The sequence below is a fragment of the Crocuta crocuta genome, unplaced genomic scaffold (genome assembly GCF_008692635.1).
Source record: "Crocuta crocuta isolate KB4526 unplaced genomic scaffold, BGI_CrCroc_1.0 scaffold655, whole genome shotgun sequence".
Taxonomy (NCBI): domain Eukaryota; kingdom Metazoa; phylum Chordata; class Mammalia; order Carnivora; family Hyaenidae; genus Crocuta; species Crocuta crocuta.
The window spans coordinates 90,642-118,347 of record NW_027528348.1 but is presented as its reverse complement, the minus strand read 5'-3'; the positions used below and the strand labels follow the sequence as shown (position 1 = coordinate 118,347).

The 27,706-nt window shown below is 44.0% G+C and overlaps 1 protein-coding gene across 1 annotated transcript in view; it reads left to right on the top strand.

Moving 5' to 3' along the window:
• Positions 1–27,706, top strand: part of OSBPL10 (oxysterol binding protein like 10) — a 221,406-nt gene that overhangs the window by 123,876 nt on the left and 69,824 nt on the right. The window contains exon 6 of the mRNA XM_077753734.1: positions 17,530–17,740. Within this exon, the coding sequence (XP_077609860.1) occupies positions 17,530–17,740 (211 nt within the window). The remainder of the gene's footprint in view (positions 1–17,529; positions 17,741–27,706) is intronic.

Sequence of the window (27,706 nt, the reverse complement as noted above, 5' to 3'; positions counted from 1 at the left end):
CGAGAAATTGGGGACCAGGTATATGAGCCGCCTTTTGTGCGAATTACACATTAATTGTGTTTGGGGTTCCTGTACTTTCCAGAGAGTATGATCAGGGCCAGACGTTTCCTTTTTATGTCTCCGGTTTGGTGATGGTCATGGGAGGTAAAACTTTCAGTGAAAAAGAGAACTGTTTTCATCACAGCTGCATAGGGAAAACTACAGAGGGCTCTTGAGGGAGAGTTGGCTAATGTAGTAAAACCCGGTTCTTCTTGGTACTGACTTGAAGTTCCATAAAGTTAATAGGTCTCTTAGATCTGTGAACCTAATATGAGAAAATAGGTAATAGCTAATTCCAGACTTTGGGAATCATCAGGAAAGACGTCAACTGAGGGAGGACTGTGGATCGAGCCCTTGTCTCTTCTCAAACTCCTTTTAAACCAGTGGAGACATTATTACATGGCACTACAACTAAAAGAGAGATGGTCTGGGCTCATTTGGAGCTGAGTGTTTATGATAAGGATTTGTAAGAAGTTACTGTACTTCTAGAACCTCCTGACAGGAAGCTGTGTAACTTTGGCATTCATGTCCTACCAGTTTAAGTTTAGGGAAATGCCTCATTATTTTGACTAGTTGTTACGGGTGTGTTGACTGGTGTCGCATTGGACACATACATTTTCTTGTGCATTGAGTTTTTAAAATATTTGCAAACAGTGTGTATCTTTCTATTTCATGAATGTCAGAATCCTAGATTGGATTAAATATCACAAAGAGAAGTGGTGGAGGGGAGACACCGTAGGAAGGGGCGACCCCCCCAAGTGAAGGTCAGTGGCAGCTGGCTGGACCGGGGCAGTGATCTGATCCACAGCTAGCCAGTCATATCCACCTTCTCTCAAATCTGAATCTGGAAAGAAAGGAAGCCAGACCTGTGAGACTGAGTATATTCAGCTCCCCGTGGCTCTGCTAGGATTTGGACAAGTCAGGGAAGTTTGCAGATGAGCAAGAGGAGAGAGAGTAAGGAGGGAAAGTCAGAGACTATAGAGGTAAGAGACAGTGATCTCTCTGAAGGACAGAGAGCAGCCCTTTCTAGTAAATTCTGGGTACCTCCTTCCTGTATCCATGTAACAGATCCCCTTCTTGAATTAGCACGGGTGGATTTCTGTTCTTGGCTGCCAAACACTGTCATTGATGGTGATCAACTAGACCCGGGAAAATGTGCAAGAAAAGTATGAAACCTTCTCCTCTGTCCTCTGATTACTGAAATTCTCTGTCTCGATATAGCAGGAAGAAAATTAGCTCACTCAGAGCTCGTATTGTAGGTATTTGTTTCACATGTCAGTTTTTAATCCCGCTGGTTGACATTTAGATGTAATTTGGATGCCTGTGTTCATATGGATGCATCCCTTAGTGGCATTCAGACCTTCTGTTTTCATGTCAGGAAGTAGGGAAGATGGCCAGTCCCCAAAGAGATGCCTAGGTGCTCATCTATATTCATTTACTCATTCTTTTTTTAAAAATGTTTGTTTATTTCGAGAGAGAGAAAAAGAGAGAAAGCATAAGCAGAGGAGAAGTGGAGAGAGAGAGTCCCAGGCAGACTCCATGCTTAGTGCAGAGCTCAACATGGGGCTCAGTCTCTTAACTGCAAGATCATGACCTGAGCTGATATCAAGAGTTGGAAGCTTAACCGACTGAGCCACCCAGGTGCCCCCTACCCATTCTTGTAGCTAATATTTTCTGCCTACAGCTTGCCAGGCCTCGTCCTACGTGCCAGGAAAACCAGAGTGAACCAAGGACAAAAGGTCCCCATCCTCATGGAGCTGAGAACCCGATAAGGGTGGGAGAGCTTAACCAATGGATGACCTAACACATGACTTCACTACAACCATGATGGATCCAGTGGGTGATGAGGATAATGACCTTTTGGGGAGATGGTGGAAGGCTACCTGGTGAAAGCAACCTATAAGGTGGTCTGAAGAAAGAGTTAGAATCAACCAGGAGAAAAGCATCCCATGGACTGCTTAGAAGTTGAACCTGCAACCCATCCAGTTAGGGCCTTATTCTCCCAATACAAGATAGATTATTTTGGAGGCTGTATGGAGCTTGGGACTGTTGTGTTCCCAGAGATGTCTAATGTGCAGTTAAAATGTCCTGTTCTCTCTGGGAGATTGATACTGGAGGAGACTCAAAATTAAGGCTGATGTTCCAAGGACTCAAGATAAAGAGGAAAATACCTATTCTTCTTTGAGTGAAGTAGTAACACCAGACTTGGGGCAGTGGGAAGAATTTCTTGGCTGGAGAGCTATGCCAGCTTGTTCAGACTTCTTGGAATTCTCATCCTCCCTTTCTCTTTCTCGTTTCTTCCCTTCCTCCCTTTTCTGCCCCTTCTCCCCCATCTTCCTCCCTTCAATCCCCCTTCCTTTCTCTTTCTTCCCTTTCTTCTTCATTCATTCACCCAACAAACATTTGTTGGGCATCTCCTGTGCGTACAGTCCTTTGATGAATAAGGTCCTGTGGCCAATGAATAAGGTCCTGTGGCCCCTTCCCACAACGTGGCGGTGGAATTGATTGATTCAGTCAGCAGGCTGGTCCTGGGAGTTAGTCATGTATGGAAATAATTATCATTTAATAAGTTCTTTTAGTGTGTTTTTGAGATGACTAGTGGCCGTGCATTACATGTTCTTACACTTGGCTTTCTTAAAAAGTGTACACCAGAGTCTTGAGGAAGTGGGGAAAATAGAAATGGATTTGTGCCAGTTCATTCTGTTTTTGGAAAGCAGTTTCCAGTGCAGGCAGCTGCAAAATGCGGCTAGCTCTTTTGTAAAGTGCGGTGTATTCTGTAGCATTATTCTAGCTCTTATTTCAGCACCTTGAGGATTCCATTGTAAGCAATTTGTGTGCAGGAACTGTGTTCTCTCTTCTGTATAATGGTGACTGCAGTGTCATTTACTCAGTGGAGATACAATAAATATTAATTACTGGTGGCTTATCCCTTAACATAATTTTCCTTGTCAGATTAATGAAGCAGATTCCTGATAAATGCATTTGTCTCTCCAGAGTTTCATTTGCCAAGCCTTAAATGCTATAAAGGATCTGCCTGGAGGCAAAAAGTTCTTGTCCAATTTTTCCCCCCTTTTCAAGTGCCCTTTGGAGATGCATTTCTTTCCCGAAAATAATTGGCACTAGCGAAATTAATTTTAGCTGGAAAGGAGAACAGAGCTGTTATATTCTTGTCTGCTACTTTGGGTTGATATTTGAACTAAAAACAGTAATTAAGTTTTGAAAGAGAGAAGCAGGCATTTAGTAGCTAGAGCTAAGGCCTGACGTGCAAGAAATATGTGCTACCAAGCTGAGGATAGAATGTAGATGTCTGTTGGCAGGTTTCCTTCAGGAATTCTTAAAAGCAAGCTTCTCTCTCTGCAAAATAAAAGAATTTCCCAAAACAGAGATTAAATATCCCGAAACTTAGAAGTTCTTTGAGGAAGTCCGAGCATGGGTATGGAATAAGTGAACAGAGGTAAGGCAGGCTCAAGAAAATGGTTTAATTTCATACTTGTTAATCTTTGGGTGGTGGGCTTACGTTCTCCAGAAGATAAAAACATAAACGCCAGCTAGCGTTTGCTGCGACATGTCTGATCAGCCAGAAGACCTTAGCAGTGGATCAAAAAGACAGCCTGTTAGTCTCCGTTGTTTTGTGTGACGTATGTTAAATAGTTTCTGATTAGAAGTGGACGAGAGGAACTTAAACACTTACTGAAGCTTCCACACTTTTTGCAGGACAGATACTGACAAATATTTAGTTGTTGCTTATGAATCACCTTTTTTTTCTGGGGATTCTACCCAGAGTTTGTGGCCTAACCTGTTCTCATTCGATTCAAGGTGCATTGGCCTGTGGATTGGCCAGCTTGCTCCCAAGCATCTACTTCCTTTTAGGTAGAAGTCTGTGCCGGGTGGGATTGAACAGTGCACACATGTGCGTAGTATATGGTGGTGTTCTCGTGCCCCCTGGGAATGAGGCACGGGGCAGGGAAGTTTGTATCCAGGACACTGGACTTGGTCGTGACATCTCCGCTTCTGTGGATTATGATTTGGGCCCCAGGGTTTTGTAAAAGGAGGGTAACGGTAACCATCCCTTCCCTGTGGCCAGGGCAGGGCTGGGAGGATAGATTATGAATGTGAGAGCATTTTTGTACACTGTGGAGCTCCCCTTCCCCAAGACGCGAAACAGCCCAGCCTCTGGTATGCATTTGGTCGCTGTTACGGGTATGGCTTCTATACCCAAGGTGAAGGAGGAGCGTGAGAAGAGAACGGGAAGTATTGGGAGAGCAAAGGCCCTTAAGCTTCCGTGTTGGATTCAGGTTCACATGCAGGGCCTTGGACGGGCGTGGAGAAGGCACACAAATGCCCTTCCCTTGTCCGTTGGGTTCTGGGGATGGACGGGGTTCAGGTGAATCTGCTACCCCGGCACTGTGAGGGTTTGAGCACCTCCGGAACAGGTTCCCACTGTTGCCTCGTCCCTGGCCCTATTTGGAGAGACGTCTGGTGTCTTTGAGACCTTTCTGGATCCGTGCAATTCTCCCAGTGGCCTTCCCCTCCCTCTCCTTGGGACTCGAACTTTCTCTTCCGTGGGTGGTCCCCACCACCCACATTGCCACTTCCACCCTGAGGACTGGGACACTCTCTGGATGCCCTTTCGTCTTACTTCTTGAATTTCTTTACTGGATAGGGACACTTCTTTTTTATAGAATATATTTGACATATAACACTATGTGAATGTTAAGGTGAATAACATGTTGATTTCACACATTTCTGCATTATAAGAGGATTGCCCTTGTGATGAAATTTAGTGCCTTTGTCACATTACATAGTTTTCCTTTCTTTTTAGTTGGTTGGAGCAATTAAGTCCTAGCCTATTACCAGGTTTGATGATCATAGTACCATATTGTTGTCTATATCAGCTCTACTATATACTGGCTCTCAGGGGCTTCTTTACAGCTTATTGCTGAAGACAGAAGCTTCTTGATCTTTCTTTACTTCACATTATGGAGGGACACGTGCAATGAATTAAAACAATGAGCTACTTTTTTTCTTTTGAGGGGGTGACATGGGGGAGGGTTGCCAGTGAAATAAATGGGTTCCGAGAAAAAGATTGTAGAGAGGGAGAATGAGGGCTGCTCGCAAACTGCCGAGGGAATATGAGCTGATAGTTTTGTCAAGGATGAGCTGGCAGTATTTATCAAAAATTTAAAATTAATGCTAAGTGCCCTTAAATCCAGCAATTCCTCTTCTAGGAGTTTATTTTAAGAAAATCATTATAAATTTATGCTGGGATTTAGTGAGAGAGAAGTTTGTTGAATTGTAATTTGTCACAGAGAAGAAAAGACCTCTTTGTGATGTCCAGCAGCAGTAGGGAACAGGGAAATAAATTGTGGCACATTTGTGTGATAGAATCGTCTGCAGCCTTTTTTTGAGAGAGAGAAGACAGAAGTGAACGAGAGGGCAAAGAGGGAGAGAGGAAGAGAGAGAAGTGGGACTCATCTGATGTGGGGCTTGAACTCCCAAACTGTGAGATCATGACCTGAGCCTTAACTGACTGAGCCACCCAGGCGCCCTGGTCCACAGTCTTTTATACGGTATTGTCAAAATTTATGGACATGGTATATGGAATAAAAAAGGTTACAGGCGGTACTGTGATGTGCAACCATTTTCATAAAAGGTCCATGCATAAATATGTTGCAGGTTTGTACACCCAAACTTTAACGTATGTTTTCTCTGGTTTGGGTTTTGTTATGGCATTGCTTCTTTTGATTATTTGTTTCTTCTGTGATAAGTATTACTTCTGTTGGAGGAAAAATAAAGAGGAAGGATTTTTCAGTGAAAACACCGGACGTTGGGGGGAGCCTGCTGTGGGCGGAGCTTCTGCACAAGCCCAGGTTTAAGGGTGTGGTGCTGGGTCCCCAGCCTCCTCTCCAGAGTGCACGTGCTCCTCCGTCTGTGCTCAGCACCCTGGCCCGGCCTGCGTCTTTGTGTGTGGGAAGCAGAGAATGCAGATGAGTGAGTAATGAGTAAGACTGGTTATTTACTGATCCCTCACCTTCTACCCCAAATCTTCCTGTTGGCTAATAACATTCTCTTTTAGAAGATAAGGGAGAATTCCTTTGGTATCGTGCACCCCTCATTACTAACATGTTGACATTAAGTATTGACACACAGAATTAAAAAATACTAGCTTTTTAAAAAAATGTTTTAATGTTTATTTATTTTTGAGAGAGAGACAGAGCATGAGTGAGGGAGAGGCAGAGAGAGAGAGAGGGAGACAGAATCTGAAGAAGGCTCCAGGCTCTGAGCTGTCAGCACAGAGCCTGACGCGGGGCTTGAACTCACAAACCGGGAGATCATGACCTGAGCTGAAGTCAGACACTTAACTGACTGAGCCACCCAGGTGCCCCAAACCATACTAGCTTTTATCCTGTGTGTTGGCAGCTTCTGTTACATAATCCTGAAAACGCTTTCTCCACCTCCGTCTTTCCTGTAGAATAAATTACCTGAGAACAAGTGATGGTGGGTTTTCTCTGAAGGAGCTCTAAAGCCACGGTCTGCTCTGCCGGGAGTTAAGCTAAAAAATAGCTTACACGCTGCAGCCATTAAAATCAGGTCTGTCCTCATCCAGATGGCCAACAGACACATGAAACGATGCTCAGCATCCCTCCTCATCAGGGAAATACAAATCAAAACCACACTGAGATACCACCTCACGCCAGTCAGAGTGGCTAAAATGAGCAAATCAGAGAACTCTAGATGCTGGCGAGGATGTGGAGAAATGGGCACCCTCCTACACTGTTGGTGGGAATGTAAACTGGTACAGCCCCTCTGGAAAACAGTGTGGAGGTTCCTCAGGAAACTAACAATAGAACTCCCCTATGACCCAGCAATAGCACTGCTAGGAATTTACCCAAGGGATACAGAAATGCTGAGGCATAGGAGCACATGTACCCCAATGTTCATAGCAGCACTCTCCACAATAGCTAAAACATGGAAAGAGCCTAAGTGTCCATCAACGGACGAATGGATCAAGAAGATGTGGTTTATCTATACCATGGAATACTACATGGCAATGAGAAAGAATGAAATCTGGCCATGTGTAGCAACATGGATGGACCTTGAGGGTGTTATGCTGAGCAAAATAAGTCAGGCAGAGAAGGACAGATATCATATGTTTGCACGTATAGGAGGATTAGGAGGAACTTGACGGAGGAACAAGGGGGAGAAGAAGGGCGGAAATGGTGGGGGAAAGGGAGAGAGGCAAACCATGAGAGACTCTTGAATGCTGACAAAAACTGAGGACTGATGGATGTGGGGGGGAGGGGGGATGGGCATGGAGGAGGACACTTGTGGGGATGAGCACTGAGTGTTATGTGGAAACTAATTTGACAATAAACTATTTGTAAAAAAAAAAAAAGAAAAGAAAAGAAAAGTTCAGGGTTTTGATTACCAACCTTACAGCTATGGCTAACAATAATACCCACTTAAGACATCTATGCTTATGCTATCTCCAAGCAAACAGTTGGCCCTTATGTGCCTCAGTTTCCCCACCTGCATAATAGGAAAAGCATAAGTATTTCTACATTTTCCATAAAGCTATAGAAATGATCAAATAATATGAATAAAAATCAATCTGCAAATTTTAAAGCTTTTATACATTTTATGGCATCATTTATTACTATTGTAAGTTCATGTCTGTAAAGTACTTTGACACATAAGAGACTAGGAATGGAGATTACAGTAATATACATTTAAATAAAGTCTTTAAGATTTTCTTAAAAAAAATGAGGTGTCCTTATTGTTGTGGAAAGATATCTACGATGTGTGTGTTACTCTTCCAACGCCTCGGTAACAAAGTACCACAAACCCAGTGGTTTAAACAACAGAAATTTCTGTTCTGGAAGCCAGAAGTCCAAAATCAAGGGGTTGGCAGGCTGGGTGTCTGCTGACGTCTAGGAGGAAAGGATCTGTACGCGTCTGTCTCCTAGGTTTTTTGATGGACGTCTTCTCTGGGGCTTCATCATGTGTATGTCGGGGTCTAAATTTCCCCTTTTTGTAAGGACCCCAGTCATATTGGATCCCAGTTCCCTCTAATGTTATCATTTTAACTTAATTTCCCTATAAAGAGCCAGTGTCCGTATAAGGCCACATTAGAGGTACTGAGGTTAGGACATCAACATACGAATTTGGGAGGAAGACACAATTCAACCCATAACAATGTATTTTCCTCCTATTTAAGAAAAACCTATTAACAATAGGAGAAATCTTAAACATAAAACATTAACGAAGACAGTATTGAACCTTGAGGTCCCCATCAACAACTTCTGCACCCCCAAAGCCAATACTGTCCTATCCTTACTCCTTCCTATTCTCCTGTCCCCCAAAAATCTCAGATTGTTTTTAAGTCATTTCCGGGCATCGCAGATGATGTGTTCTAAGTATAAAAAGTTACAAAACTATTTATAAAGGATGATCCTTTTAAAATAAAATAATTGTGTGTGCATGCATAAGTTAGAGACTCAGACTAATATCAGAATGTTAACAGTGCTTTTACTTATTTCTAGGAAGTGGGATTATAGGTAATTTTTACTTCCTTCTTTGTAACTGTTTTCACTGATTTTGTTGGGATGGTGGCTGATGGAGTGAACCAGCCTTTTGCTATCAGGAAAAAAAGCAAAAAGCAAAACAAAAACAATAAACAAAAACCAGGTTGTTTCTAGGCAGTGACAAAGGGTGAGGTGAGGAAGAAACTGTGGAAGAAAATTCGTCATCCTTGTTTTCTGAGGCAGGAGGTAGTATTTTGCTTCCGGAATATGAGAAAGGAAGAGGAAGAAATAAACAGGAAATATACAGTCTTCTAGGGTAGAGGGTAGTGGCAGGTGGGGACAGCCGTGACACGTGACCTCAGCTAGGACACCTGGCCTCTCTGGAGTTTTTCTCCAGTTTCCTGGTGGAGAAATGAAAGCGACAGACTGATGAGACCTTAGGATTCACTTGGCTGTGAATGCTGTTATCTCTTATTTCTTGAACATCTCAGTAGGATTTGCTTTCTAGGAGTTTGTAACAATAAACTATGCATTTCATGTGTGTGCAGTGTGGAGTTATTATTGGGGCTGGTGAGGAAATTATTGTAGAAAAGCCAAAGGTGGAAGATAGGACAGAAAGGAATCTGCTTTTAAGAAATAGAGCAGACTCATTCCACATCTTCATAGAGTGTTTGCATGTGTGTGTGTACATTTCAGAATTTTGCCTTTGCCTTCTGCTCTTGCCCAGCATGGGCTCATTTATAAATGGCACTGAAACTTCTCGATAGCAATCATATACTTACTGAAGTTTCGGAGGAACCAGAACAGACTCTGGATCTCCTTTGTCTCTGGATTGGTCTTTCAACCACTCTTTTATTATTTTTTTAAAATGTTCTTCATATTTATTTAGTTTTAGAGAGAGCAGGCATGAGCAGGGGAGGGGCAGAGAGAATCCCAAGCAGGCTCTGCACTGTCAGCACAGACCCTGATGTGGGGCTTGATCTCACGAACTGTGAGATCATGACCTGAGCCAACATCAAGAGCCTGATGTTCAATGGGCAGAGATACCCAGGACTCCCTGGTCTTTCAACCACTCTTGTCTTTGGTTTCTGTCCCCCTCATCTCATATGATAAAGGCCAAATGTCAAAATGTTGAATTTAAGAATGCCATTAGCCTGTCCTGCCTCCCAGGGACAAGGTGGATGGAGAAATCTGAGCTATGGCTTAAGTTATGTAGTGATGGTCATGAAGCCCAAAGCAAAGTGGGTATGAATCCGGAAAGTAGATAAAAACCTAGAAATGATGAATGCTTCTCTCCTGTCAATTTTCTAAAAGGAAGAGTAGCCTCTGTTACCAAAAAGATGGATGGATAGTGCTTCCATTTGGCCATTTGGGGATAGATCTGCTTACAAGGCGGCCCTCAACTTGGAAGTGAAAACAGGATGTCTGCACTTTTCACACCTTTGCAAAGAGGACAGACTTTTATGACCTGAGGCAAAACCACGACTCCAGGCCCGATTCTCCCCTCTACCACCCAGAGCTGAGGGCAAGGGGAGATCCTTCCAGAACAAGCACCTGTTGAGAAAGCCGAAGATGCTTTCTCTCCTCTGGAGGCACCGGGTCTGGGGACCCTCCTTCTCTTCTCTCCATACCAGTGGGGACCAGTGGAGGCCCTTGAGGCAGGAGATAAACCAAGCTGATCAAAATAGCACCACAGAGGCTCTGAAATTAGATCATTATTTAAGCCAGAGGCCTGTGCACTAAATATAAACTTGATAGCCTGCAAAGAAAAAGAATTCAAATCGAGCTTAAAATCTCCTAACAACGATAGCCAGGATGTCCAGGGTACAATAGAAAGTCACCATCTTACCAGGAACCAGTAAGATCACAACTTGAATGAGAAAAATAACTATCTGCTGCCTAAACTGAGATGGATCAGATATTGGTTTTATTGAACAAGCCGCCACGGTCATCTCCATGCACCTGGTCTGACGGCTTTCACACCGCAGTGGTAGAGCTAGTGTTTGGTCGCAAGACACCTAATGGTTCCAAAGACCTAAAAAATTTACTACATGGCCTTTTACAGGGGTTTGCTGACCCCTGCAGTAAGGCCATCAAAGATCTAATGGTCAGTTTATTTGGAGATATTTTCTTCTCTTTCCTTTGGTTTATATTCTAGAGCATTATGTTCCTAACACTGGTTTCTCCATTCTCATCCTGTGTTTTCTTAACTTTCTTCTTTGTTTGTAACCTCATCTGTGTAGCCAGCAGCCTCCCGCCATTGGAGATGGACCCCAGTTCCTCTCATTTATCTTTGTCCCTTATGGCCACTCTCAGCTCTCTGACCCCTGCTGGGAGATGTGGATTTGGTACCATTTGTCCACTAGATGGGGTTTTCTTTCTCTGCTCACATAATAAGCCTTGAGAGACGTTGGGGGGTCTACAAGGTGTTTAGGACTGGGTTTGGATGTATATAGAGAGAGGCGTCCTGGAGGGACCAGGACTCTGCCTAAAGGAGACTCTTGGTAATTTATCATTCTGGATTGATGCTGTGCCAAGAGAGAACAGGAGACGCAGCTCAGAAAGAGGAAGGAAGGTTGGATGTTGGGTAGGAAAGTCAGCAAGGAGGAGGGATTGTTAGGTGTGAGGCCAAGATTACTGTGCTCCAACACTCAGGAATTCAGAGGAGGTCTTTGGAGATTGGAATGCCAGCTCTCCAAATATCAACAACACAAGCTGTTGACAAGGCAAAATGACCTTTATTAGTTACCACCGTAAGGGAGAGCACCGCATCCCCAGGGCATGGTCGGTGACTCTGAGCGGGGAGGGCAAAGGCAGAGTTTGATAACTTCAGGTTTACGATATAGAAGCTCGATTCCTGTTAGGTGCAGATCAAGATACAACAATTCAGGGTTGGCGGGAAAAACTAGGCAATGATTTTGAGGCAAGGCATTCAAAGGATTTTAGGATACACACTGTCCATGGTTTCCTTTACAGGATTGATAGACATTTCAGGAAGCTTCTGTAATGAGCTATCAAACCATTTTTGGGGTGGGAGTCTCTTGGAATATTAAAGTAATGCTAATGAGGGCAGTGGAATAGTAAACGTGTTCATGGAGGCAGTAAGATCTGTGTGTGTGTGTGTGTGTGTGTGTGTGTGTGTGTTCTAAAGATTCTTGGAACATGGCTATGAACCTTAGCTGAGGGCTTTAGCCAAGAGAAGAAGTATCTAAGTCTGCCAAGGACTGATCTCTGACCCAGAGGGGAGACTTAAAAATAGCTTTGAATTCCATCAGGTGAAAGATAAACGCTAAACCAAGGCCACCTTGAAGTTGGCATCAAATTATCTGGTTTACTTCCAAGCCTGACAGATTGAGTTCCTGAAGGTGCCAGGAATCTGTAAGCCTGGGCGGGGGGGGGCTCTGCCAACCACATAGGGGGGCCCTGGTGACTTTAGGATGGGGAGCCCACGTCTGGGAGGTGCCCGATGCTGATCCTTTGATTATTAATGGGTTAGTGACTCCGCTGGTGTTCACTGATATCCTGCCAGTCGGGCATCTCTCTCCAAACCTGCCCCAGAGTTTGCAGCTCTGAACAGTCTGAAGCAATCAAGGCACTTGAAGCCCCTGTCCCCCCCTGCCCCCTTCAGGTCTAGAGAGACCCATCTTAAACCTGTTGAGCTGGGTGTTAGGTGTTAGTGTTAGTGTTAGTCTCTTTATCGTGGTTTCAGCTGTCGACCAAGAAAGAATTCATTAAAAATTGAAGTCACCAGGCATTTATTAGGGTAATTAGAATTGCAGTTCGGAAGACACAGTTCAGGTGGTAACCTGACTCTTGTTTCAAGGGAGACAGAGATGGGGTGGATAAAGGCAGAAGGTTGAGTGCAGCTCTCTTTTCGATCCTCTGTACAAAACATGGATTGAAACTAGGTTAACTGGGATCGGTGGGGGTCATATGCGAATGAGGGATTGAGCCCTGTGTTGGATCTTCCTGGCTCCTTTCCAAGTGAAGAATGCCAATGATTCAGGCCTCAGGGGGAGGAGGGAGTTCAGTCCAGGCTGCAGGCTCAAGTTCATGGGTTCTAGGATGCACATAAATTCCTCCCCCAGATGGTCCCCTGACCCTGTTTGAGAAGAGACTTTCTTTGCTAGGCTTGCTGACTCCGTTTTGAAATCTCTTCTTACACAGCTTTATTGGAATAAAGCAATAAAGTCTGCAGCCACTGGTTTTATTAGCATTAACTCCTATGATTTGATTTTGTAGCACACATATACCATTATATGTGCTATGAAAAATGGGTCATAGCATTTCCTCCCCTCCCTGTGAAGTTTGCTTATCTGTGAAGTTTGCCTATCTGTGAAGTTCAGTGTGACCTACATATGGTTGATTTTACAACCTCGGAGCTGACGTTTTCAGGTGTGGGTCTCTGAAATTTCATTTGGAGTCCCATATCCACCTGTGTTACAAGAAGGTGATGCCCCAGGTTCTGGAGTGCCAGAAGGAAATGAAACTTGTGTGTTTTGGTTTTGTTTTTAAAGACCACGAATGATTAACGTTGATGTGCTTCAGAAAAAGTGTTAAGGCTCTGAGGTGAGACTTACGTAATTAAGGTAAATGGTTTAAAGGTTCGTAGCAGGAGGTGCACCTGCTTGTTGATGCTTGTGCTTTGTTCGTCTGTTGATGAGCCTGTAGGAACCTTGAAGGAGAGAGGGAGTGCTTTAAAGAATTTGCTGTTGGTATTGTTGAGTACAGCTTTTCAGTGCCACAGCCGTCTTCTTGTAGGTGCCCCTGATTAAAATCAGATGTGGAAAGGGGCTCCTGGGTGGCTTAGTTGGTTAAGCGTCTGACTTTCTCTTAGGTCATGATCTCGCGGTTCGTGGGTTCGAGCCCCGCGTCGGGCTCTGTGCTGACTGCCACCTCAGAGCCTGGAGCCTGTTTCAGAGTCTGTGACTCCCTCTCTCTCTGACCCTCCCCTGCTCACGCTCTCTCTCTCTCTCTCTCTCTCTCTCCTAGAAATAAATAAAACATTTAAAATAAAATAAAATAAAATAAAATAAAATTAGATGTGGAAAAAGCTAAAGCTTGTTCTTCCCAAGACAATTCTTCATCAGTGCCTCCCAGGCCTAGAAATGTTGGAGCCATGATAACTGTAATATACAGTTATATCACAAGGCTGGGAATCCCACCTTTGTTTGCAGCTTCTTTCAATTTCTTTTGGAGCCTGATGAAACTAATGTAAGGTGAAGATGACATAAGCTGTGTCATTAAAAACAATAGTTCTGGTTTGCATCACATGGAAAAGGGGGCCAAGATGGATCTTGTTTTTTTTTAAAGTTTTAATTTATTTTTGAGAGAGAGAGACAGAGTGTGAGTTGGGGAGGGACAGAGAGTGAGAGAGACACAGATTCTGAAACAGGCTCCAGACTCCCAGCTGTCAGCCCGATGCAGGGCTTGAACTCACAAACCACGAGATCATGACCTGAGCCGAAGTTGGACACTTAACCGACTGAGCCACCCAGGCACCCTAGGGGCAAAGATGAATCTTTAGGAAACGTCTCGTGTGTGTCAAGTACTGTGCTAGGCTTAGTTTACCCCCCAAAATATTGGAACCCATCAAGTTCCTGGTTATTGATATATTTCTAGCAGAGGGTGACTCCGTGGGGCAGTCTTGGCATTTTGAGCAAGACGGGTCTTATTTTATGAGACTCTGCCCTGACCTGTGGGGCATTTAGCATCCCTCCCATCCCTCCCCCCGCCCCCCAGTGCTGGTAGCTCTCAAATCATTCTGAGTGTCAAATTTACCCCACTGCTGGTTCAAGGTGCCCCTCCAACAGACTGTCCTGCCTCTGGCAGTGCTGATAGACTCTCAGTTCTGGTAAATGCTTTTCAGAGAGCACATTCCATTTCTGGGCATGTGTCTCTGTTGAAATGGAGTAGAAGATTCTAGAAGTCGGTTCTGTGTTTTTATTACCTGAGATTTATCTTACATTTTATTCTATACTATAAAATTGGAATACGTTTCTTTTTATTGATTACAAACAAATGGATCCCATATCGTTAATGGCTTGATTTGACTCCCCTTTTCTCTTGAGCCTTATGGTATCATCCATAATAGTCAAGAACATAATTTATCATGTTTCTTCATTACATTTTCTTCCCTTCCGACACATCATTTTTCTAAGACAAGGTTTTATGGTAGGAATTTGCAGAAATGTTGACTACGACAAATAGCTCAAAATCTACTGCTGTTAGTGCTATATATAGAACTGTCAGAGAATACATAAACATTTTATCTAGTGCAAAGTTAAATTTAACCAGTTGGTAGTATTTCTTGGTGAACCTAAACTGATAGTGGAGGTATTCTTTATTAAAGCTTCAGCCGTGTTATGTTAATAGTGTATAATGATTTTTGTAGACTTTGGGTCAAAAGTCAGTTCTTTTGCACCTCTGAGAAGCGAGAGACTAGGGATTCATTTATACATTCCACAGATATTTTACTGTACTTGGAATATATCCTTGAACAGCACAGAGATGATGGGCCCTGCTTTCACACTACCACATATGAGCAAAATAAATAAGTAAATTATAAGTCAGGTTGGAAGGTGGTAAGTGCTATGGAGAAAAATTTGTAGGGAGAGGGGATGCCAAGGGTTGGTCTGGAGGTACAGGGTTTTTGTGTTTGTTTTTATTTTTAAGATTTTATTTTTAAGTAATCTCTAAACCCAGTGTGAGGCTCAAACTGACAACACTGAGATCAAGAATCATATGCTCCACCAACTGAGTCAGCCAGCTGCCCCTGGAAATACAGTTTTAATGTGTTTTTTTAAATTTATTTCTGAGCGAGAGAGAGAGACAGACATCGTGAGCAGGGGAGGGTCAGAGAGAGAAAAAAATACAGAATCTGAAACAGGCTCTAGGCTCTGAGCTAGCTGTCAGCACAGAGCCCAATGCGGGGCTTGAATCCGCAAACTGTGAGATCATGTATTCCCAGGCGCCCCTGAAAATACAGTTTTAAATAATGTGGGTTGGGGCACCTGGGTGGCTCAGTCGGTTAAGTTTCCGACTTTGGCTCAGGTCATGATCTCATGGTTTGTGGGTTCGAGCTCCATGTTGGGCTATGTGCCGACAGCTCAGAGCCAGAAGCCTGCTTCAGATTCTGTGTCTCCCTCTCTCTTTGCCCCTCCCCCGTTCATGCTCTGTTCTTCTCTGTCCCAATAATAAGTAAACATATAAACAAACAAATAAAGTGGTTCAAGGGCACCTGGGTGGCTCAGTCATTAAACATCTGACTTTGGCTCAGGTCATGATCTCACGGGTTTATGAGTTCAAGTCCCGTATCAGGTGAGCTCGAGCCCTGCTTCAAGTGAGTCCTGCTGCTCTCTCTCTCCTTCCCTCCCTCTCTTTCTCTCTGCCCCTCACTAACTCGCTCTCTCTCTCTCTCTCTCAAAAAGGAAATAATAATGTTGTTCAAGAAGCTTTGCTGAGGAAGGTGGCTTTTAAGTAAAGACCTGAAGGCAGACATACTTACTGAACCCCTGTCGTGCCCCAGGCACTTTTTTTATAGGAGCCAGAACAGCCAGGTATAACCTCTGTAATCTGCAGAAAAATAATTTGCATGGCCCAAGGATTGGCATGCATATTCACAACTCCAAGTCATGTCTGTGCAAGAGGCTTAACAATGATTTAGGGAAAAAAATATCTTTTCAAGTAATGACACCTATTTTAGAAAGTAGGACTGCAATGGACGAGTTGGTGGTTTTGTTTTGTTTTTGTTTGTGTTGAAAGCAGATGACTACTGGAATGATAGAAACTGGCAGGTATCTGTTTTCAAAAAGAAATAGAAAAAGAAGGCTTAGCACGGAATGAGTTTCATGTCCAAGTCCAGTGGTCCTTAACAGAACTATTGCCTCTCCCCACCTGATGACGACATGACGCTAAAGCAAGGATCCTCCAGCGAAGGCAGCGACAAAGCGAGTTATGGCTTCAAATTAAGGATGGTTGTTGTTGGTGTGGGGGTGGGGGTGCCGAAAGAAAGTGGACCAGAGTCTAGCAACCAGCAGTTGGTTGTAGCCTCTGATGCTGATGCTGAGTAGGGGCTGCTCCCGCCTCCCCCACTTCTTAGAGCAACTGAGTGTTGGCTAGATGTGTACTTGATGCTCGTCATCTTGTTGGGAACGTTGTGGAACGTGAGGGCCATGAACCTCGCGAGCTGACCAGTCAAGTTTCTTTTCTAGTTCATGACCTCCTTTCTCCTTGATTTGTCAATTCAAAGATGCAGTTAGACTCTGGGTTATCTGCAGCTTATGAATTGAGTCCAGGACACAAAATAGGGTTCTTTCTGGTTGTCCCGGCTTCAGCTCTGACAGAGGGCTGGTTCTAGAGGTCCTGGGTTTTCTCTGCCTCCTCGGGTCTCAAACGGTGTTGAGAGAGAAAGTCTCATCCGATTTGGCACTTTGGGGGCGGCGTGGTTGTGTGCTGGCTTGACTGTGATCTCACTCATACCTATGCCAGCCTGAAATTTCACTTCTGTTTCTTGAACTTCAAAAAGACTGCCAAGGACTTGGGCACCGGAGCTGGAAGGAAAAGCAAAGCACAGCCCAGCTCCCAGGCAAAGCCACGATGTCCACTGTCTCAGCTGACCTTTTGGATTTCAGGAACCTTACCAGTGGCCCCAGGGACTTCTGTCCTTAACGTATTTATTGTTGACTTACCTGCAGAGGATCAGTTAAATGATACATGCAGCTGGCCCTAAGGGGCCCTTTTAGCTTGACACCAGCCCACATCATCAGAGGACTACTGTGTCCTGAACCCTCTGAGCTGACTCTCCTGTCGCTTGCGGTCTGGGATGGGGGGACAGTTCCTGCTTCCTCTCCCCACTTCCCTGTGTTGTGCAGTCCTCTGGTTGAAGAGCTGCCCCCCTACCCCAAGCCTGTTGAGAGGTGGACTGTTCACTCTCACCTCCATGCCGTCTCTTCCTGTTTTGCAGATGATGAACCAGGTGGAAGGACAGCAGAAGAACCTTGTGCACGCCATTGAGTCTCTGCCAGGGTCTGGCCCCCTCACTGCCTTGGACCAGGACTTGCTGCTCCTGAAAGCTACCTCCGCCGCGACCCTCAGCTGCCTCGGGGAGTGCCTCCACTTGCTCCAGCAGAGTGTGCACCAGGTGGGCCAGTCCAGCCACAAGCCGGGGGCCTCAGGTAAGACCTTGCGGCGGGCTCTGTGGTGATCGTGAGTGAGTACTCTGTGTGTGTGTGTGTGTGTGTGTGTGTGTGTGTGTGTGTGTGTGTATTTCCTCCCCATGGCCTTCCTCCTTTGAATCCATCATCTATCCATCTTCCATCTGTCTATCCTCTTTTTTTTTTAATGCTTTTATTTATTTTCTTGAGAGAGAAAGCATGAAAGCATGAGCAGAGGAGGTGCAGAGAGAGAGAGGGAGACAGAAGATCTGAAGCAGGCTCTGTGCTGACAGCAGAGAGCCCGATGCTGGGCTCAAACTCAGGAACCTTAAGATCATGAAACTTAAGTTTATGACTGAAGTTGGACACTTAACTGACTGAGCCACTCAGGTGCCCCATCTGTCTACCCTTTTATTCCATCTGCTTCTTCATTTGTCCCTTCCTTCTTCTCTACCCAGATTTGGGGTATATTTTTCTTTGACCAGTTAGAACTGTCATATCCCATGAAACTTTTAACCAGCGTGTTTGCATGAATACTACAGAACTCCTTTTAGACTTGCTGGTGTCACGCTTTGCATCTCATTCCATGTGTGACTTGGCACTCAGTGCTCTGCTTTTGAGATACATTGCCATACAGCCCATTTTTCTAACTGCACCTGTGCTTGGTGCAACGCTCCGATGCAGGACACGCTTCCTGCACTCTGTGCGGCTTGCCTTGCTCGGTGCGCATTCCCCCTGCATGTCCCCTCATGAACCTGTGTGCACCTTTCTCTGGAATACATGCCAGACATATTTCTAATTCTTTATCAAGAAGCTGAGGATAATAATGCACTCCCTTAAGATGTCCAATCCTTTGGGAGGAGTGTTTAATCGATAAGCAGATATGAAGGCATTAGTGAAGATTAAATTCAGTGATAAAGGTGAACATCGCTGAGGCTGCTCATGTCGTATATAATTATAAAGTATTAGAATGAAGAGACCCAACAGAAACCTCTTTGAGCTTTGTGGCCCAGGGCTCACTTAATGAGGAAATGAGGCAACTTAGGTGATGAAGAGAAGCTAGGGTATGAGCAATAGTTTGTAATTCATGATGTTCTCAAGTCTTCTTTGCCCTCCGTGTCACTGAGGTTGAGAGGGATGTTGGTTTTTCAGAGAAGTTTCTTTTTTTTTTAATTTTTTTATGTCTTTATTTTATTTTGAGAGACAGACACCGAGGGTGAGCGGGGGAGGGGCAGAGAGAGAGGAAGACACAGAATCCGAAGCAGGCTCCAGGCTCTGAGCTGTCAGCACAGAGCTCGACGCGGGGCTCGAACCCACGGACTGTGAGATCGTGACCTGAGCTGAAGTCAGACACTTAAATGACTGAGCCACCCAGCGCCCCCAAAGAAGTTTCTGTCATACCCACCATCATTTACTGAGCTCTGATCCTGCTAGTATTTGGCCTCTGATACACATTTTTTGAAATCTTCACAGACTAGATGAATCATGCCCATCATTTGGATGAGATGCTGAGGCTCGTAGCAGGTAAATGACTTGCCCATGGCCACCCAGCTAAGTAGCAGAGCTGAGGCGAGGAACAGGTGCTCTGCAGTTTGGCAGATGCCTTCCTCTGCCTGTGGTTCTTTATTCAGTTCAGGACAGACCACCAGTGGGCTCTGGGGACCCCAAGTTGGGGCCAGAGACACTGTCTTGCTCACATCACAACTGTGTCACTGATAGGTATTTTGTTTTCTTTACTTTTTATTTGGGGGAGCAGCAGAGAGAGAGAGGGACATAGAATCCAAAGCAGGCTCCAGTCTGTCAGCACAGAGCCCAGTGTAGGGCTCGAACCCATGAACTTCAAGATCATGACCTGAGTCACACCCAGGCGCCCCTCTTTACTTTTCTCTTTAATAATTTCAGACTTTCAGAAAATTACAAGAATAGTACAGAAAAAATTCTCCTATATCCATCTTCGAATTCCCCAATTAGTAACATTTTGTGACATTTGCTTTATCATCTTCCCCCTCTCTCTATATAGCATATTGTAATTGTCTAACCACTTCAGAATAAATTGCAGACGTGATAGCTTTACTCTCATCTGCTTTAGTGTCTATTTTCTTCATTAAAAAAAAGGACTATATAACATCCTTTATATAATGTCTCCAATACGATGACAGCACAGTGCTCAAAATCCATAAGTTAACATGAGTACAATCCTATTCCCTTACTAAATTTTGCCAATTATTCTATTAATATCCTTCATAACAAAGTTTCTGGCTCAGTCCAGCCTAAGAGACGATGTGTGTGTATTCAGGCACGGAGTAAAGGTGCCCAAGCCTGCTTTTCTGTCTTTCCCTTTCGTCTCAACTTGAAAAATGGAACTGTAATGCTGAAGCCCCTGTGAGACTCCTTGACATTTCCTGATCTGGACGGAGTCTCGGTGACCCCGTTGAGGCTTGGACACAGATTCTGAGTCATACTGGAGGCTATTCAAGGTGCCCTTGATCTTTCCCACAGTATATCATAGCTTCCGGCCTTTGGAACCTAATGGGCACGAGCAAGAATGTTTCACTGGTAAATATAAGCTTGCGCCATTTTGTTCTTCCTAAAATTAATCCCTTAACATCTTTCTTCAGGGCTAGTTTCAGATTTCTAATTTTTTTTCCTGATTTAGGGGGTTGGAGGGACAAAGCTCAAGGTGGAATTTCAGATGTGATAACAGATAGAAATGGAAATTACCTGGAAGGCCCAAGCAGTGTCTCTGAAGTTGTGTCTTTTTAAATATTTTTTTAAAATATTTTTTTTTATTTATTTCTAGGAGAGAGAGAGAGACAACGTGAGCAGGGGAGGGTCAGAGAGAGAGGGAGATAGAGACTCTGAAATTGGCTCCAGACTCTGAGCTGGCAGTCAGCACAGAGCCCGATGCGGGGCTCGAACCCACGAAACTGCGAGATCATGACCTAAGCGAAAGTCGGACACTTAACCGACTAAGCCACCCAGGCGCCCCACTGAAGTTGTGTCTTGTACAGTGTTACCTCCTGTGTGTCTTCCCTGCCTGTTCCCATGCCCTGCCCCATTTGACTACCCATCCTCCCTTGCTTTCAGCTACTTTTTTTTGTTGTCGTTATATTTATTATATTCATGTTAAAGACATGTTCGTCCAGTGATAGTCCACAGACTTACTGATCACTAATATTCTCCAGTTCTTCCTTTCCTCATTTTTATTTTTAATTGAGTATAGTTGACCTGTTGACCTATAATGAATTAGTTTCTGGTGTACAACATAGTGATTCCGCAATTATACATACATTACAAATGCACAAGTGCACAGATGCACAAATACAAAATGCACAAAACACAGTGAGTGTGTTATGATCGACTGTATTCCCTGTGCTGTACTTTTTATCTCTGTGACTTATTTATTTTATAACTGGAAATTTGTACATCTTTATCTCCTTCACCCACTTCACCCATCCCCCATCCCCTCCTCTCCTTTCAACCATTTTTTTAAAAGTGTTTTAAAATGTTTATGTATTTATTTTGAGAGAGACAGCATAAGTTGGAGAGAAGCAGAAAGTCGGGGGAGAGAGAAAGAGCGAGAAAGAGGCAGAGAGAGAGAATCCCAAGCAGCCTCTGCACTAACAGTGCAGAGCCTGCTGTGGGTCTCAAATCCCTGACCCTGAGATCATGACCTGAGTCAAAACCAGGAGTCGGATGCTCAACTGACTGAACCATCCAGGCACCTCTCTTTTCACTTTTAACCCTTTTAAAAATTACATTGCATATAACAGCAGCTGAGTTTTAAAACATCCTGCGTGTCTTTTCAGTCCGTGCTACACACTGGGGGGATAATTGAATTCCTTTCTGCATCCAAAGCATCATGCTTGCCTGCAGTTAAAGGGAATTCCAGAATCTCACACTAGTAGAATTAGGGAATGTGGCAGCGGGAGTGGCGTCACCACAAAGTACCTTTGTTTGGAATCTCGGGGCTCTTGAGGTTGATAGTAGTTTTAGCAGCCTGACTGCCCCTGATAAAAACATTAGTGGCTAGGGGCACCTGGGTGGCTCTGTCGGGTAAGCGGCCGACTTTGGCTCAGGTCGTGATCTCACAGTCCTTGGGTTCGAGCCCCGCATCGGGCTCTGTGCTGACAGCTCAGAGCCTGGAGCCTGTTTCAGAGTCTGTGTCTCCCTCTCTCTCTGACCCTCCCACACTCATACTCTGTCTCTCTCTGTCTCAAAAATAAAATAAACGTTAAAAAGTTAAAAAAAAAAAACCATAATGACATAATATACGTAAGGAGTGCCAGCCTGGGTGGATGGAAATCAAAATCTCCTTAAAGCGAAACTCTGTCAGGGTTTTCTGTAAATGTTGGACAGGCAGGGACGAGACGACCCACAGCATACTAAGTAGAGGCACTGGGCTTGGTTCAAGCCCCTTTGCTTCCTGACCTCTGCACTGCTTTATTTCTTCTGCCCCTTTTCTGAATCCAAAATTAGTTGGTGGCCTTGTAGCATTTCATCTTCCGTAGTATTTCATTGCATCTTCTGGAGGAATATGTTGGCTTTGGAGCCTTGGTCCCCAAACGCTGCTCCTTAATGCTCCTTTTATCTAAAATGCCGAGCCACTGAGCACAGGAGCAACCGACTGAAATACAAAAATACTCTGGTATTCTATGCATTGTGGACTCTTAACCTCGTCTCTGGTGTTGTCCCTAAGATGTAGTGGCCTGAACTGTCTCATTTCACATCCCTTTGTGGAGAAGTTTGTCATTCAGATTAATATGGGGACTTGCCTTTTCAGCCAAGGTGTCTGCAGTTCTGTCCCTGGTGACTGACTACTAACCCGACGTGAGTAGCTTGATGGAGACCGTGATTGATGGGGGCGGGGGTGGGCAGCCTCTGTTCCCCCCAGTCTGGATGTGTGCCTCTCTGAAAGGCAGGCAGGACTCCACTCACAGCTGGAAGAGGCTGAGCTCCTTGGGGGTCTGGGCTTTAGGTGGGTTGCCCGTGTGGGAGAGAAACGGGAGCCTGGAAGAGGTTTGGGGTGCAGAGTACTCTGCCTGGCAGTGCTTCTAGTTAGTTGCTTGCTTGTAGGTCCTGATCCAGGGAGCATGGTTCAAAGTCAGAGCAAAGCCCCGTAACCAGACAGCGCCAGGGAAGAGTATGTCCTGTGCAACGCATGCTGGGAAAAGGTGCTGGAGTGAGGGCTGCCACAGCAGGTGATGGCAGAGCCTCGGGGAATTGCGGTGGGTGACCCACGTGCCCTTGGACATAAATCCGGGCACGAAGTCAACAGATGTGTAATTGAAGAGGGGAACCAGAGCAGGGTTCAATGTGCTTTCCTTAACTTGTCCTTCCAGTAGCTTGATCATTCTTTTAAAAGATTTGTAGGGCTTGTCAAGTAGGAAGCCTGGTGAGTTGGTCTTTCCATTTTGGGGTTTGGCATAAAGGGTGAAACAGGTGAGACTGTCATAAAGCCTTCTTGGGCTCTCTGGCTGGTGGCCTTTCTTCTGCTGTGCTTTTTTTCTTTTCTTTTTCTTTTTTTTTTCCCCAGTGATGCCCTCAGACTCCCGGTGTTCCTCTCTTTCCACCTTGTTGTCTCTGTCTCTTACATCTTTTTTCCTGACACCTACTGCTTCTGGGGAAAATGTGCCCCACATAGGTCACCTTCCTTCATTTTATGGTTAAAAGCCAAAATGGAGAGGCGCCTGGGTGGCTCAGTCTGTTAAGCGTCCGACTTCAGCTCAGGTCATGATCTCACGGTTCGTGGGTTCGAGCCCTGTGTCTGTCTCTGTGCTGACAGCTCAGAGCCTGGAGCCTGCTTCGGATTCTGGGTCTCCCTCTCTGTCTGACCCTCCCTGATGGTGCTCTGTCTCTCAACAATAAATAAATGTTAAAAAAAATAAAAAGCCAAGAAGGAAATGTGATAATTCCTCCAGCAAATAGTGTCTTGGGGGGGGGCGGGGGGGAAGAAAAACTAGCACTGTAGACTGTTTCAGGTGGGCAGACTTCTTTTGTTGTTGTTACAAGTATCCAAACAATTTTTGAGTGGCAAATTCTCCCTAAAGAGAGCGGTTTGATGCTAACATCCTCGCTTTCCATTGTAAATGTGCCCTATGTTGTCTTCAAGTGCATAAATATCAAGCTTGCTCTATTCTGGAAAACCCTTTTAGGTTTACTGAGTGTAAGAGGCATGATTCACTGTGTTTCAGGAAGGACAGGTGCTATCATCTGTCACTGGCCTCTGGCTAGAGAGACCTTTTAGTCCCAGCCCGGGGACTGCAGCTCTCAGTACTCCAAGCAAGGCTTAACCCAAGGCCAAGGATGGAGTAAGAGTTCTGTAGTCAGACCTTAAAGCCCACAGTTAAATCCTCAGTTACTTTCTTTCTGCTTCTAGTTGGTCTAAAACATGTCTAGCTGCTTTCCCTCTTCCTGTGTGCTTCTGTCTGCTGTCGTGTGTTGTGTGAGGAACCAGAAGCATGTGTCAAAACGTATTCCAAGGACTGGACTTGGCCATCTGGTGGGCCACCCTTCCCCTTCCTGTTCTCTTCTGTCGTGTCATCTTTGAAGATCTCCGGCGACTTGGATTGACAGACTGTCAGTAGCCAGCTGTTAATATTTATTCCCATTTGGCGTTTCATTTGTACATCCTGGTCTGTTCTTGACCATCTCTTTATTTTAGAGCTTTGTTGAGTCACTTCCTATAGGTGCGCCCTATTTCCTCAACCGTCAAACACCATCAATAGTAAAACACACTGTTATCCTCTGTGCTGCTGAGAAGGAAAAGCCGCCGATTAAATCTGACTGGGACGGACTCGTGTCAGAGCCATGGCAGTGCAGAACAGGGGTGTCTTAGAATTGATGTATGGCTTAGACTTGTATCTTGTTTTAGGACCCAGTCTTGAGAGTCTTGTCTTTCAGCAGAATCATGGAGTCCACTTCTTTCTTTCAGCTGGTGTTTTTGTTGGCGTCCTATATGCTTTTTGTTTTATTGCTTCCCTGTCGCCTTTCTTGGTTTCTCTCTTTTTTGCTACATAGGTTGTACTTCCTTGACTCATCGTCTTCAGCATTTTTGGAAAAAATATGTATACAAATTCTAGTAGTGGTTACATTACATTTTTCATAAGCATTCTTTAACCTGTATTTTTTTCTTTTTTTCCTTTGCTCATTTGTTTCTTAAATTCAACATAGGAGTGAAATCGTATGGTATTTGTCTCTCTCTGACTGACTCATTTTGCTTAGCATCATACCCTCCAACTCCATCTGTGTCCTTGCAAATGACAAGATTTCATTCTTTTTTTTTATGGATGAATAATATTCCTGTGTGTGTGTGTGTGTATGTGTGTGTGTGTGTGTGTGTGTACACATCTTTTTTATCCACTTATCAGTCAGTAGACACTTAGGCTGTTTCCAGAATTTGACTACTCTAGATAATGCTGCTATAAATATAGGTTTAGCCTATACTTTTCTAATCCTCAAAGTCAAGGATGATACCTCTTTTCGACTCTCCTTTATTGGTGTTCTGCACACTTTAGTTTCCCGTTTCTCTGATATACATCCCAGTTTTTGATAATATAACATGGGGGTACTGTTAATATTTTAATACTAATTCAGTACTTAATGGGATCATGGGTAAATCTTTTAAAAATAATTTTGACTTAATATTCAGTTCTGTAACCAGAAAAATTTTAGAATTTTTTAGAAAATTTTAGAAAATTTTTTAGAAACTTTTAGAAAAAGTTTAGAAAAATTATTTCAGTTTACTTCCAGGGCTGGGACTAGGGTGAGCTGAGTGAGGCAGTCAGCATGAGCACAAATTTAAGGGGTGCTGATGTAATTAAGATAAATGGTATTGTTATTTTAAATTTTTTTTAACGTTTATTTATTTTTGAGAGACAGAGCACGAGCAGGGGAGGGGCAGAGAGAGAGGGAGACACAGAATCCGAAGCAGGCTCCAGGCTCCGAGCTGTCAGCACAGAGCTGGACGGGGCTCAAACCCACAAACTGTGATATCATGACCTGAGCCGAAGTGGACACTCAACTGACTGAGCCACCCAGGCGCCCCTAGATAAATGATTTTTAATGAAATGTTTTTAAACCAGAATTAATGCAAAAATAATCCAGGATGAACAAATATAAAAATTTTAAATTAAAGACCAGATTCAACACAGTGAGGCAAGGGAGATGGAGTCTTATGAGACTTTTTTTTTTTTCATTTATTTTGGTTTAAAAATATTGTGTGAAAATGTCATTTATCTTGATGACTGAGCGTTTTGGTGCAACTTTAAAATTTACACCCAAGGGGAGTGTCCTTTTTACCTCTCCTCATCCCAGTTCTGCTCAGCTTTGTGTTTAACTGGGCTCATTGCACGCTGCTGATCCAAACGACTTTTCAAGTCTCGAGCTCCGAATTCTGCTTCTGTTCCTCATGTATTGGTACATGTCCTCAAGTTGTTTTTAACCCCCAGAAGGTGGAAACTTTTGAGTCTCTGCATGCTATGGGAAAGCATGCAGTGTGTAGAGTTTAAGAGTCTGGGCTCTAGAGGTGCCTGGGTGGCTCAGTTGGTTAACCACCCGACTTATACTCAGGTCATGATCTCACGATTTATGAGTTTGAGCCCCATGTTGGGCTCTGTGCTGACAGTTCAGAGCCTGGAGCCTGCTTCCAATTCTGAGTCTCCCTCTCTCTCTGCCCCTCCCCTGCTCACTCTCTGTCTCTCTCTCTCTCAAAAGTGAATAAAACATTATAAAAAAAAAAAAAAAGTCTGGGCTCTAGAGCCAGGCTGTCTGGGTGTTAATCTTGACTTTACCACCTACCGGCTGTTTGCACCTCTGTTTCTTAATCTGTCAAATGGGCATAATGGTAAGACTTATCTTATGGGTCGTTTTTAGGATTAGATGAGTTAACGACATAAGTTGTGTATACTACTCCTTGGTGCTTTGCAAAGCTCAATAAATGTTGACCTTTTTTAACAGAGGAAAGGTAGTTTGATTCCAGATGCATGGTTTCCCGGCCCCTTACCTCCGTCTCTGAAATCTATAGACTCATATTTGCATCCTTCCCCTCACCTGTTCCCCTGACATTTAGTATTGTAGCAAAATTCATAACTATTTTTTCCTTTGAGGCAAGTCCAACTTTTCTGCCTTAAATGACTCAGAAAATATTCTCTTGATTTTTGTTATTCAAAAACATGGCGAGTTTCATGAGCTAGGCATTCATTATACTTTAGTTCCTTATGAGTTTGACATTTCACCATGAAAAGCCTAAAAAAAGATTGCCGAGCTGTGCCTAGACGTCTTTTCCCGTTGACCTTGACGGAATGTGGTAGATCATATCGTAGGTACCCACGGCTCTCTCTTTAGCTCAGGCTGTTTCTTTAATGCTGACATCATTTCTGCGTCAGTTCCATCAACCTGACCTCTGTTCGTCAGATCCCTTGGACCTCTGTTGTGCATGTTTGGGATTCTCTTCTGTCTCCCTGTTGTCTTTGCAGCTGTACCTGGTGGAACTTCTTGTCTCCACATACTACTTATGTGACTTTCTACAGTGTTGACTTTTCCCAGTTTCAGTGTTAATTTTAACTCTACTAATGCTGATTCGCTTTCTTCATAATTCCTTAGTGCATCTGTCTCCTTTTTCACCTCAGCCTCTTTTCTCCTCCGGCGTTCTGGTCTCATTTCATAGAGGCTGTTTTATTCTGTGTTGTACTGATGATACACCTTTCCTGATGTCTTCTCTGATGCCTTACGTTAGAAATTTTGGAGAGGTGTATTCTTCCTCTAAGCTTTCTGAAGATACTATTTTTTTTCCCAAAGTCAGTACCATCCTTCTCATTTATTCTGTGTTAGAATTTTGAGGCAGATCTAACCAGACTCTTGATTGCCTTTTTAAGATTTCCTAATTACTCTAGATGAAATTTACAACTTGTATATTTTTTAAAAGTATTCCTGTATTTATGAGCCAGTTGCCCAGTATTTAAGATATGAATACAGTAGCTGAATACA